Here is a 13,141-nt window from a genome sequence, read left to right on the forward strand (position 1 = left end):
TTTATTGAAATTTCAGCCTTTAATTCCACAAAGAGCTGGCCCTTTCGACAGTCTCTCAGATCTCAGTTTTCTCTGGTGCATGTTGAAACAGCATACACCCTGCTTTCCAGAGTCGGGTTTATAAGACCTCGTGTCACGTCCATCAACACTGGTCTCTCATTCTTTAGTGCTGCCAGTGGGCTTTGATCAGACTCTGGCTGCATCACATCTAACAGAAGCCAGATGCCTGTCCTTCACTGCTTTGCTATCAATGACGTGAAAATTTTAAATAATCTGAAGATAAATGAAGGACTAAACAATGCAGGATTTTTGTACATAAGTCTGGCTCTTTTAAAACAACCTTTTAAGGGATATTTTGTCTCAGCCTGGTCTGATTATTTTAAGAGATGATAGAACTTAGTTTACACTCATCTAAAGGATTTGCATAACTTTTTTTGGACAAGTTTTGTTTATGGAAATGAACCTTCGGCTTCAGCCTTTTATTATTTTTTTTTCAAAACACATCTCTGGGGATTTAAAGAAGGATTTACTTTCTTTTTCTTCCAGAGTTTGTAGGCACTTTGAGGACTCTCTGGGCCATCTTCAGAAATAATGAGTCCCATTTCCAACACCCACACACCACCTCTTTTGCTTTCATACAGACTAAGGTTTAAATTAAATCTGACATCTTATCAAGTTGAAGTATTTTGTTACAGCCATGCTTTCAGCGCAGTGAGACTTGACTGGAAGCGGTGTTGCCATTCATGACACAGAACAGAGAATGTTTCGGATTACTCATTAAGCAAATGTGAACTTGATTGGTTTGGTGTACTTATTATAAAGTATTAACATAAGCTGAGATATATTAGAACCATGCTTTTTTTTTAAAAAGTTGTACATATTCATCTTGTGGTTAAAATATTTGAAGTTGTTTTGAATAAATATGTGGAGGCAGTGTCAAGTTGATGCTCATGGCTGCGTTGTATTAAACTACAAATGCATCTCTGCATGTTTTATCTGAGGTTTGGGGAGAGAAGAGAATAAGAAACTTATTGTCAAACATTCTGCTGTGGAAAAATAATTGTCAGTGATAATGTTGTTCTGAAAGATTTTAAGATGAATGAGATATCAACAAGCCCAAAATGAGTAAGGCTTTTTTTCCTCCCTTTGTCAATGTTTTTGTTGTGTCTGGATCTCTTTACATTTTTGCTGATATAAAAAGGTTTTAATGAGTGCTCTGTGCCGATTCACTCAGTTTGTGCAGCAGGGGAGCACCAGTTCTAAACTAATGAATTTTGCCAACGAGTGCTGATGGAAGAAGGGGAAAAAATCATTCTCTGGGGGGAAAATTCTCTCCGCTTCTCATTGTTGGTTTTACTTTTTTAATGCAGTTTCTCATAAATCACTTTTGTGAATTGGCATCAATGGTGAAGTTAGCAAAGGAACTATTTAATGTGGCAAACTTTAAAATTGCATTTTCTTCAAAAGGAAGTAGAAAAACACAGTTCTTCTGTAAATTGCAAAAAAGGAAATAATGCATGCAGTAAAAAGTCATGAAAAATAAAAACATGTATCTCTGTATTCTCTGATATGTTTGGTATAAACATCATTAAATGCCATTCCCACCATGACAAATTGCTGCTAACACCACCAAGTCAATTTTATTTATACAGCACATTTCAGTAACAGGGCAGTCCTTTACATGATTAAAGTAAATAAACCAACCAAGCAAAGCATTACATTACAGTGGAAAAATAAAATGACAGGCAGAAAAACAGACAATTTTTGTTCCAGTTATTAATCAAGGACGATTGTGCTGCTTTAATCTTGATTGAAAGGAACATACCGTCAGTATTTTTGCAGTTTTCTGGAAGTTTTTTTCACATTGGAGGAGCATAAAACCGGAATGCTGCTTCTTCATTCTTGGTTCGGATTCTAGGGATGGAGAGTAGATTAGGACCAGAAGACTTGAGAGGTCTGGAAGGCTGATATGACAAATGATATTAAATGCACGTTGGGACTAAATCATTCAGTGATTTATATACAAAATCACTGGCTCTGAGAATGCCACTGTGAAACTTAATTTTCTTATCAAACTGAGGACTTTGAAAGGTGAAAAGCTTCTAATTCAGCTCAGACCCAAAATCTTTAAAAGTCTCCAAGAAGGCTAAAGATAAGGGATTTTTTGAAGTGTCAGTGAGTCCAAATATAAATGCAAATCAACACAGGAATCACTTGATCAGAAGAGGATATTTTTTAAAAGCTTTTCAGAGTCCATAAATCTATAAAATCTATAAAACTACAAGCAATCAATGAAACCAATTAAAAAGAGGACCAGGCTGAGTTATGAGGCCACACATTACACTATAGTTTGTGACTGTCCTTCAAGGGCGAACCTGATCAACAGACCATTAAAAGGGTCACAGTCTTTGAGCAGATTTAAACCAGCTCCCATCCACTGATAATGAGAAGAATTGTTTTTAGAAAGGGACAAAGAACTAAATTCCACTGGGAATTGGCTAAAAATGCAGCTTGACACTTAGAATGAAAGTGATTGTTCTCTTGGGATTTCAACAGGGATGGATTTCCAGATTTGTTTCCAATGGCAATCAGTGCCCTTTCTCAACTTCCATGCAGAATGTTGCTCATATTCACTTCCTGTGACAGTAGTTGAACTCTTTCAAATTTGCATTATTCATTATCATGCAATTATGACCAAGTAGAATTGTTGTTTTGTTTAGGCTTACAGAAAAGTTTTTTTTCACCGTCCAGTGGTATGGCCAATCTTCTAATGTCAGACAAACATCAATCTTCTTTAAACTGTTTTTTTTTATTTTTATTGGCTAACTTTAAAAACATTAACTTTTAGTATTTTTAGTGAATGGTTTCCCTCAGTGTATTAGACTCTAAGCCTGACCAATTTAGGAAAGAATGAACTAGTATTTCACTGCACATCTCTTGATTCAGGGAGGATGACCTCAAATGCATGCCACACTTTTCAGATTTTTATTTCTAAAACAAACATAATATCCAGCATAGCCCTTCTTATATTCCGCTGTTACTACTCTTTGTTGGTCAAAAACAGCAATTACATTTATTACAGTTTGCAGTTATGGAAAAATAGAGCTCAATACATAAAAAAGCTTTTACAACAGACTTGGGTTTATTTTAAGCAGATTTTAAAATTATTTTTTCAGGTGTTCAAGTCTGCATTTGTATTCAGAATAGAAAACACTTTTCAAGGTTGTCGAAGTCATACACACCATTATGCAGATTTAAAGAATCGTTATTTTTCCACAGGCCACTCTAGATAAATTGCACGGCATTCATTGTGACAAATTAGCACGTTTCTCTCCCTAATCTGCTCCACACCGTTGCTCAAAGTACAGCCTTTCTCTCAATTTATCAAAGTCAAAAAGTGAAAGATTGTTGATGTTTTTCCTTCCATCCATACTAAAATCGATCAACTACTGTTAAATGGTTTGCAGCTCTATTTTTGCAAAGACAAATCTTAACGTTCACTTAAAAAGCCTGAAAAATGACTTTAGGGTGGGATCAGCTGTGGTGAATCATTGGCAGTCAGCTGTGGTAAAGCCATCCTGTTGTCATTATGCTTCCATTAAGAGTCATGTCGCCCTGCTGCCAGATGCATTGGGCTGAAACCAGCAGGACTCATCATCGCTGTCACACAGCCGCCGCCGCTTCTGACCTTCAGACGTGAACCTGTGCTCTCCTCAGGCGATCAGTTTTACCACCTCACTGATGAGTCATTACACCCACTCTGAAAATCTCGAGTCATTTTTTGTGTGGCTGTGTGCACTAACATGACACACACACACCAGTTTTTGATGGAAGTCGCCACATTTAATATATTTGCAGCTAATTTTACCTTTGCCTAGTTGGCATGGTAATTCTTGTCTCAAATGAGGAAGGATATTGTCTTGCATGAGATATGACTAAATGTGGGCTCAACAAAGTACTTTTATCTCAATATTCTCAGGGAAGCATAATCACAATATTGGTGTGCTCAGACTTGAGCAATTTCCATTTGAAAAATGATTTGTAATCTGGACTTCACTATTGTACAACTGAATACAAAATATGCATTTAATTTCCTAATAATGATATATTGTGAAAATGTGATTTCTTTTACATTTTAAATCTGATTAGTGACATGCGTGACACAAGACATTCTTTCAGTTTAAAATGATAACCTTTTGTATAATCTTCAAATAGTTGGACATTAAAATATCCACAAATTGCAGTGACTAGATTGTTTTCATGGAGTAACTGAATTAATGACTTAAAATGCACATTTTGTAGACGATTAAATAAGATTAATTAATAAAACGTTACACTGGTACATAGTAGAATTTTGAAGACATTGTAAACAATTTAGAAATAATTTTAAAAGCTGTAATTTGGAAAAAAAACCCCTACAAAATAATTTGGCTTTGTCTCCTTCAAGTCCTATGTGGTGACAATACATGTTGTTTGATTTTAAAACCAACCAAAGTCAAAGAATCTGATGATAAAAAGGTGATCATGAATTGGTTCTGGGTATGACAAAACTTAAGCGTATGGTAACAAATGGGACTGGGTGATTATTATTCACCAAAGATAGCATGACTCTGATCTAAGCTGTTAGAAATAAAGATGTTAATCAAGTTTTCTAAATTAGGTTTATAGATTAAGAATAAGATTATGTAAAATTCACATGCTTTTCCTGAGGATGTTGGTTAATCATAGACATTTTGGTGAAAAGCCTGCTGTCCTTTGAGTGTGCGTGCAAATGGCAATTTAATGATTGCTTGAATTTGGCTGCTAAATGTTTTTAATTAAATATGTATGTAATTATATGTGAATTTGAAGATGAATTGCATGTTAATTTCAATTGAACTGAATCTGTTTTAAATGCATGTACACAAGTTGCTTATTAAGGACTTTGAGATAACATAGTTTTAGTGAAATAAGTTGCAATAAATGTGCACTAAAAACAGACCGTTTTGTCTCTACTTCAAAGTTTTGTGGTGGTTTTAACAATGAAGATGGTCTCAAAGCACTTTTGTGGACTTTAAAAAATTGTAGGCTCTATTGGAAAAAGTGCATTCTAAAAGGAAAAAGTTGTTTTTCATTTTGCAGCATAAAAGGATATTATGAACTCATATTTTGGACTTAAACTGGAATTTTAGCTGCAGGCTGCTAAGATCCTTTTAATATATATTCATGAATTCATGAAATACAGAGAGACATTTCATAAAGTGGCTTTATTCTTGCATCTGAAGGAAAAACAAACTCCCCACACACTGTTCTTGGATAATTTTTAGCCACAAGACTAATACAATGCTGTACAATGCATATAATGAATAAATAAAATCTCTGGAATGAGTTTTGGGAGGACTCATCTAACACCACCATCTACAGTGAAGAAAGTGTTATCTGTGGCTTTACAGAAACCTTTAGGCTCCGACTCTAGGAGGCAGGAAGCTGTGGCAGGAAGTTTTAAATTGTAGAAAATTGCTGATCTCAGAAAGTAACTCCTCCCTCAATCTTAAGTGGTGTGTTTAAACTCAAATAATTTATTTTTTGCTTTCACGAAAGAACTGAAAGATAAATTGTTCTGATATGACTTGAAAAGATTTTTTCATAGGATTTTCTTAAGTTATTGTGAATATTCAAAATGAAATAACTCAGACAGAAACATAATGCAGCTGTAATTGCAGCTATAAAACCTTCCATCTTTTCTGGTTGCTCTCAGTAATTCTTTCCTTAGTCCTTTAGTGGGCTCTTGACCTTTTGTGAGTGTTGTAAGTGCCATTGAAAGCACAGAAACATGCTGCAATCAGTTGATTGAGCTGGAATTTATGAAGATAATTTGCAGATGTACTAATGTTTTAATATTTTCATTTTTTTGAAGTTGAGGTGTACTTAAACTTGCCACAGTCTTTTTTTTTTTTTTTAATCACCTGGAGAATAAAATGCGAGGCTACACAAACACACGCCCACCCACACACAATTTTGTCTTCATAAACAGCTGGATTTAAATGATTAGAAGGATGTTTGTTGTGATAAATCCTCTTGCTAAAACTCAGATTTTGAGTTTCTTCATAGATTATGAAATGGAGTGCACTCAGTGTCCATGCTGGCAGCTTAAAGTGGGCTTCAAGTTTGGCTGCAGTCGTGATTTCACTGCTTGGATCTGCCTGTAGCATTTCTTTTGAGAACCTCTCTTAAGATGTTGTGTAACCAAGCATTTGGTGAGTCAGCCTATTATTTATACTAAAATTAAAGGAAAAGCATGCCCTACATTTGACAAGGGAATCATATGAACTTGTTGGTTTGAGAATTCAGAGTAAGAAATAAAGTATGCAAATGGTGGTTTGTAGTGCAGACTATTTGATTGCTAGTTGTGTCTGTTTGTTTTCAGCCATTGATCAGGCAGCATGTGGAACCTCATGGCTCAGAGGAGCAAATTTTTTTTCTCCACTAAAATTCAGTGCCTAGGTAGGGAGCACAGCTCAGAAATTGTTGGCCCTTGTGGCCATGGCTGACATTTTCTCTCAGCAGGATGTATACCTGCTTCATTATGAAAACAGTCTGTCTTCTCTCCCACAGATTTTTCTTTGTGCCCAGAAAGGCTAATTGCAGCTGTTTCAGGGTCAGGGATTCAGAGGGACCTGCTTTACACTAACATGTACTTTTGTTGGCCTGCGCTGCATGAATCTGAGAGGGCATGCTAAGCTTCAGACTCAGCTGCAGATTGTTATGTTGGCATAAGTTTAGATGACCAGCTGAGGAGGCTGTTACCTCCTCAAATGCCCTTATTGGGTAAATTAGTTGACGTAGAAACTGACAGCCAAGCAACTCACATATGAGAAAGTTTAGAAATTGTATATTGGCTTAGAAAAAATATTCACGCCCCTACAATTTTGTCACATTTTGACAATGTACAACTCAAAACTTATTTTGGGGTGCTTGATGGGCAATCGTAAAAAGGTGCCTAATTGTGGAGTGAAAATAAAGAGAATAAAAACATTTAACACTATGGTGTGGTCTTTGTATTTAGCCCCCTGAGTCAATACTTTGTAGACCCGTCAGTTGAGTGCAGAGCTGAACTTGGACTGGGCCATTCAAGCACATGAAAATGCTCTAATCGAAACCATCCCACTGTAACTCTGGCTATAGATCTGGGGCTTATTTGCTACTGGAAGGTGAAGCTCTCCATCAAAATTTTTGTCGCCTCGAACAGGTTTTTTCCCAAGATTGCTTTTCTGTTCTTCTTGTATAAAATAGCTTTTTACCTTTACAAAATTAAGTGTTTAATTTATTTCTCATTAATTTATCTTATTTCTTTTCTGCTGTAATTTGCAACACCCTCATTGTGCATAGCTGTTTTGGTGGAAAAGAAAATATTGGTCATGACAGCAGAAGCCATTAAAGTCATTTGAGCTTTTTTCCCCTCAAGATCCCTAGAATCCTATAATCACACTGATTGTGAAGCACAGTGTTTCGCAGCCTGTGCCTCTGCTTGTCCAGTTGGGCTTCTTTCTTAGACAACAAAAGACGAGGAGAGTAAGAGCAGTCTGATGGTCAGTGAGGTAAAAGTGCAATGCTTTTCTTTTAAATCTCTCCCTGGTTGGAAGCATCTGAGTTGAAAAGTGAACAAAATGTGTTTTTGAGCTTTTCTTCTGCAAATTACCCCCTTTTTTAATCCTGAGAAATGTATGTAGCAGGCTAAGAAACCTTGATTGAAGTGTAATTATAACTTCAAGCCCTTTCCAATCAATCATGGTAAAGTATCGGTAAACTTGGTGTAAAACACTTAACTATCCAATAACCTGGGTTTTTTCCCTTTTATTTCTGAGCATTATATATAATGTTGTTCACCCATCAAACGCATTTTTCTTTGGCTCATGCATATTTGAGAAATCCTTGAAACTGTCGTTCTCATTTTCAATCACATGTTCAGAAAACATTAAAACATCATACAACAAAATATCATACAGAAGAATCTCAAGCTGAAAACAGAAAAATATCATAAAACAGAAAAAATACAAATACAACCATGATCATATTGACTCAACCTGTTATAATACACATAAGTCAACAATTTTTAAAACCAGGTACGTTGCTAGCTTATATAACCTGTTAAAGAGCTAGCAAAGATACAGGTGAGTGAAGAGAACTTTCTCCACACGGTGACTGGAGTTAAAAAAACTGCTGAGATCTTCCACCTTCCAAGGGAATTTGGAGTAGAGATGCTGCTCTTTCATACCAGAATTGGTTGTTGTGATGGTTTTTGTACCTTTATATCTCCTGAGCACCTTTTTTTTTTGGTGAAGATTTTTCAGCAATTTCCCAAAGGAAGAAGACCCCAGAGTGGATCTAAAACTCTGGGAGGAGAATAAAAAGATCTGTTTTGGCTTGGGGGACAAATTTGGAAAGTATCACTGAGAATAAAGATGTCTTGGTTTCCCCCATAGACCTGCCAGGCACAGAAGGCAGATTTGATGTAGTACGTTAAAAAATTCTACAACAATTTTATGTTTTGTCAGAAAAAACTATTCAACACATTTGGCGAGACCCCAGTGAATCTGAATGTGTTCTCATTAAGAGCTGGTTGTATGCATGTCTGAGTGTGCACATGTTTTTGTTCCAATGAAATTTATTTTGATCAAGGGCACTTGAGGGAGGAAAAAAAAACACAGATCCCTTTCTCATCCTCAGAGGTCAGCATTTGATTCAGGGTTTAAATATAGCTGCTGAGAGGTGTGTTAGTTTGCGATAGCTGTCTCCAAAGCGACCATCTTCTCACTTCCCACTCTCTGACGCAGACAAAAAGCATCTGTGCAGAGAGGCGGTGTCAACCTTGCAATCAAAACCAAAGTACAGCAAAGTATCATCTCATTACTTCAGTGCAAAGTGGGGAAATTTTTTTATTCTACATCTGTGTGCTTATTAAAGGGCCACAAGCATGAACTGTTCATCTGAAATGCATCTTATATCAGAAGAATGCACGTATCTAAGCTGCAGATCACAGTTTATGTGATAGTTCTATTTGCTTATCGCTATGAAATGCTAGTACTCTGTAACCAAATAGAGAGGTCCAATTTAATTAGGAGTGTCTTGTATATCAGAGCAAAGGCAATTGAGTTACAGATTACTCTGTATATGAACACTCCAGATGCTGGAACACGATTTTGATTTCAGAAGTTAATCAGGTTCAAAAGCCAAAATAGGCTGAAGGGTATCATTGTACTAAACAGAGCTAAATGAATCCAAAGATGAGGGCAAAAAAAATAATGCTTACATTAATGAAATCTAAGATGTTGGGGCCTCCTTTGATTTGAAGTGTTTGTTTTTTATTGAAAAATCTCAGGATATATAACTCATGAGCTTGGTATTAAAACAACAAAGGAATATGAGAGGTAGACATGGTGCAGATGTGAGATGAAAAAGGGTCCCATAAGGAATATAAATGTCTTTGTTTTGGACTTTGTGTTAGCCGCCTCATGCAATATCTAAGTCTGCACAAACCAAGTAAGTTGTGTTTCTAGACGGTATTGTTTTGACAGTCTATCTTGCTATTGTTTTTAATGAGAATACAGTCGTCAAATTAAATTTGGACGGTCTATTTAGGTCTATTTGGCAACGCATAATGTGAACCGTGAACTAAACCACTTTCATTTAAGATAAGTTCCCACCGTTTATCATCCATCTTTGATGAAATCTTTAGTCACAGAAGAAAATTTCTCTTTACAGTGTTCTGTGGTCTTTCAGTGGGAAAAGTAAACCGACCACAAACAAAGATGACTGAAATTTTCCTTCTACAGGTGCCTCGTTTCCCTCTCCCTCCATTTAACATCAAATAAGAGAACAACATTAAAATTCATTCATTGATTCACACGATTTTTATCAGGTTCTTTTCTTCCCTTATGATATATTATAACTTGTTCAAATTAATTGTGGCTCTGATCCCCATATGGAGTAGTTGGCTCTTATGAAACATAACAGATTTAATAAAAATCTTATGCTTGAAGATGTTTAATGGGGTCGCATAATCACAGAAAGTCAGCAGGACACACATCTCCGTCCTTATATTCGGCTTTTCTTCTGGTCTACTCATCATGAACTATTACCTGTGCACTAAATTGAAAATTCACAATCAGTCACCTTATGACCACAGTGTTAATAATGTATATGTCAGACTTTTAATTAGAGCACAGCTAACCAACACGGAGACTAATGTCCTAGTAAAAGCATTCTGGCAGCGCTTCATAAAAAACTTTATGCACCCAAGTAGATTCTGTTTGTGTGTTTTTACATGCAGCATGGTGAGGATGAACTGGTGAAATTAGGCCAATAAGCAAACTTGATATTAAATAGTAGACCACTTAAAACATCCTATTTTTTAACTATTTGGTTTGTTCACGTTTAGCCGTTTCGCCTTCTCAATTTCTTCTGTGTTTTTCTCCTCAGATTGAAGACATCATCACTCTCATCCAGGACGAGACCGAAGGCGTGCCCATCAGAACCGTCAAAAGCTTCATGACCAAGATCCCCAGTGTTGTTACAGGTAAGAAATGGAGTGAAGAAAGTATTTGACAGTAAAGTGGCAGAAATGACAGAGTTGGACTGACAGGCCCTGCGTGGTACAAACATTACCTGCAGCGATACATAACTGGATGACAGTAAGTGTCTGGTGAACAGACAAAACGACAACCTGGGGAATGCTCACTTCTTTAGTTCAGCGTTTTTCTGGAAAGCTTAATAGCTTTGAGAAAACCCCTTTTTCTCTTTGTATTCCACTGTAACTTGTCAGAGGGAATATGTTTTAACATTTTTCAGTGGGTCGCCATCAAAATGACTTCTAAGTCATAAAACAGTTCTTTTTTTCAAATAAGGCTTTTCCAACAAAACTCACAAGTCAGCTGTGAATAGATCAACTGCTGTAAACCTGTAAACCTGCCAGTGAGCCAAATTCTTCTACTCAAGGAAACCGTAAGCTAAACTACTGTGCCAAGATTAATGCCTTCTAGGAATACGTTTTTGCACACTCTAACATAAATTAAGCAAAGGTTTATAAGTGTTATGTTAATTATAAAAGAATTCTGAAATCTGAAATTTTGGAGCCACTCAGTGTTACCTTCCTCTTTCTCCCTGAAATGCTTTCTGAGTTGTTAATGAATTAATTGGACATAATTGAGATTTCACACTACTTTTATTGAAAATATCGCAAATGATTAAGTCATGGCTAGAAGATGATTATTTAAAAGACCGGCTAGAGAAATTTGACTAAGTCCCAGAACTTGACAAGCTACATTTATATTTTCAATTCTGAGAAAGAAACACATTGTGCACATTGTTACCCCGGTGTTTAGTTGGAGTTGTTACACTTTTGATGAGAACACTACACACATATATATGATCTTGTGTATCTTTGGAGCCAAAGTGGTGGCGCTATCAAATGTGAAATTTTACTACAGCAGCTAAAGAAGAGTAGTTGGGAAATAAACTGAAGCCAGTTTGGTTTCCAGTTTGGAGCTGAATGTTTAAGATAACTTTCAAGCAAAATATGCCAAAAGTTTATGCTGTTATGTTTTTTTGAAATGTGCAAATCTATTAGTTTGGTTTTGATAAAGATATCAAAATGCAAGTAGCTGCTGAAACAAACATTTACCCAATTTGAAGTCATATTGTTGTATAAAGTGATAAAAAATAAGGGCATCTTTTTGATTTGGGGATTTTCCACAAATATTCAGTCCTGATTTTATATTTACAAGACTGATTACATAATGAGTGCTGAGATTTTAAGATTTTTTAAGGGATGGGCTGTAGCAAACGTCAATGTAAAAAAATTATTTATTCATGAACTGTGGTGCTGCTAAGCTGTTTGTGTGTTCTTAACTTCAAAGTTAAAGTCCTTCAAAGTTTTGCACAAACCAAAGAGCTATGTTTTTCTCCTTCTCAATACTGAAGTGTCTCTTGCAGGGTTCAGTGACAAGTTCTGCTTGAACATTTACATTTTTTGTTGAGGTATTGCGTGTTCCCTCTGGTTTTGAATACTGAGCAGCTGGAAGGCGTTTTACTCTTACATTTGTTTTTCTTTTCTTTTTTTTTTTTAACCTTTGGACAGTTGTAATGTATGTGCAACTGTGGCAACAAGTTATGGTTACAACCCCAAACCATAAGGAGTTGAAGTGGAGCTTTTATGGATGCAGAGCGAAATCAAAGAACAGACAGAAAAGAAGGAAGTTCAAACCATCTCTTCCACTGATGAGAATGGGGACAGATTACACCCCAGACTTTGTCTTTCTACCTGAGTTTCTAACCATACAGCCAAAAGAGGATATAGAGCACTGCTTCCCAACAACTGGTCTTATGTCTGCTATCCTGAAGTTGAGGTATTAACTTCTCATGACAGTCAAGAAAGCGTTATACAGCTACAGTCTTTGTTCAGAAGCCTGCTCAGGTTTGTAGCAACACTGACTGCTACCCGAACTCCTTCCTGCTCACGCCATCTAGAACGACTCTTTAAAGATACTTAGATAATCAGGATTGCAACATTTCATTTCCATTTGGAATAGATTACATATTTCTTTATTTAACTGAAATTTCTAGAGAAAATTTGCCAAAATATGACCTGCAACAACACAGCAAATCGAATGTAAAGCTAAGGTGACATAAACTAAAACCTGTTTCTATGCCGTTTCTGGCAGTTTAGGGAAATGGCATTATGTGTCTAGATACTTTACATGGTAGCAAATTGGACATGCCATGATGACTATAAAGGGATTAAGTCAGTAAACTAAATAGAATAGGAAGAGAATAAGAGTGGGTTCAACTAAAGAAACTAAAAATGATCATCTCAACAATAAAAAAAGAAGCAGCTGTCTAGATGAGTCACACCATTTCACTTTAGTTACATTTCATTCTGATTATGTGAAAGCTGTGCACCTACTACACAGCAAAATATCTGCATAGCTGAAGAGAAGGTGGGAGGACAACATGTAATTAAGTGTTTGAGAAAGAAACCGTAAGAGCAGGAATGGAATGAGTAATGTCCTCCTACTATGAAAGGACCCTTGAGCAAAGCAATCAACTTTCATCTGCTTCAGTGCTGTCAGAGTGTTGCTGTTTAAAAGGTGCAAATACAGTTTAA

General features: G+C 36.2%; 1 protein-coding gene across 4 annotated transcripts in view; it reads left to right on the plus strand.

The window, feature by feature from the left end:
- Nucleotides 1-13,141, plus strand: part of rgs6 (regulator of G protein signaling 6) — a 77,771-nt gene that overhangs the window by 45,309 nt on the left and 19,321 nt on the right. For all 4 annotated transcript variants that reach the window (XM_044105776.1, XM_044105772.1, XM_044105774.1 and 1 more), the window contains one exon: nucleotides 10,459-10,555. In XM_044105776.1, the coding sequence (XP_043961711.1) occupies nucleotides 10,459-10,555 (97 nt within the window). The remainder of the gene's footprint in view (nucleotides 1-10,458; nucleotides 10,556-13,141) is intronic.

This window comes from Gambusia affinis, linkage group LG22, assembly GCF_019740435.1.
Source record: "Gambusia affinis linkage group LG22, SWU_Gaff_1.0, whole genome shotgun sequence".
NCBI classification, from domain to species: Eukaryota; Metazoa; Chordata; class Actinopteri; order Cyprinodontiformes; family Poeciliidae; genus Gambusia; species Gambusia affinis.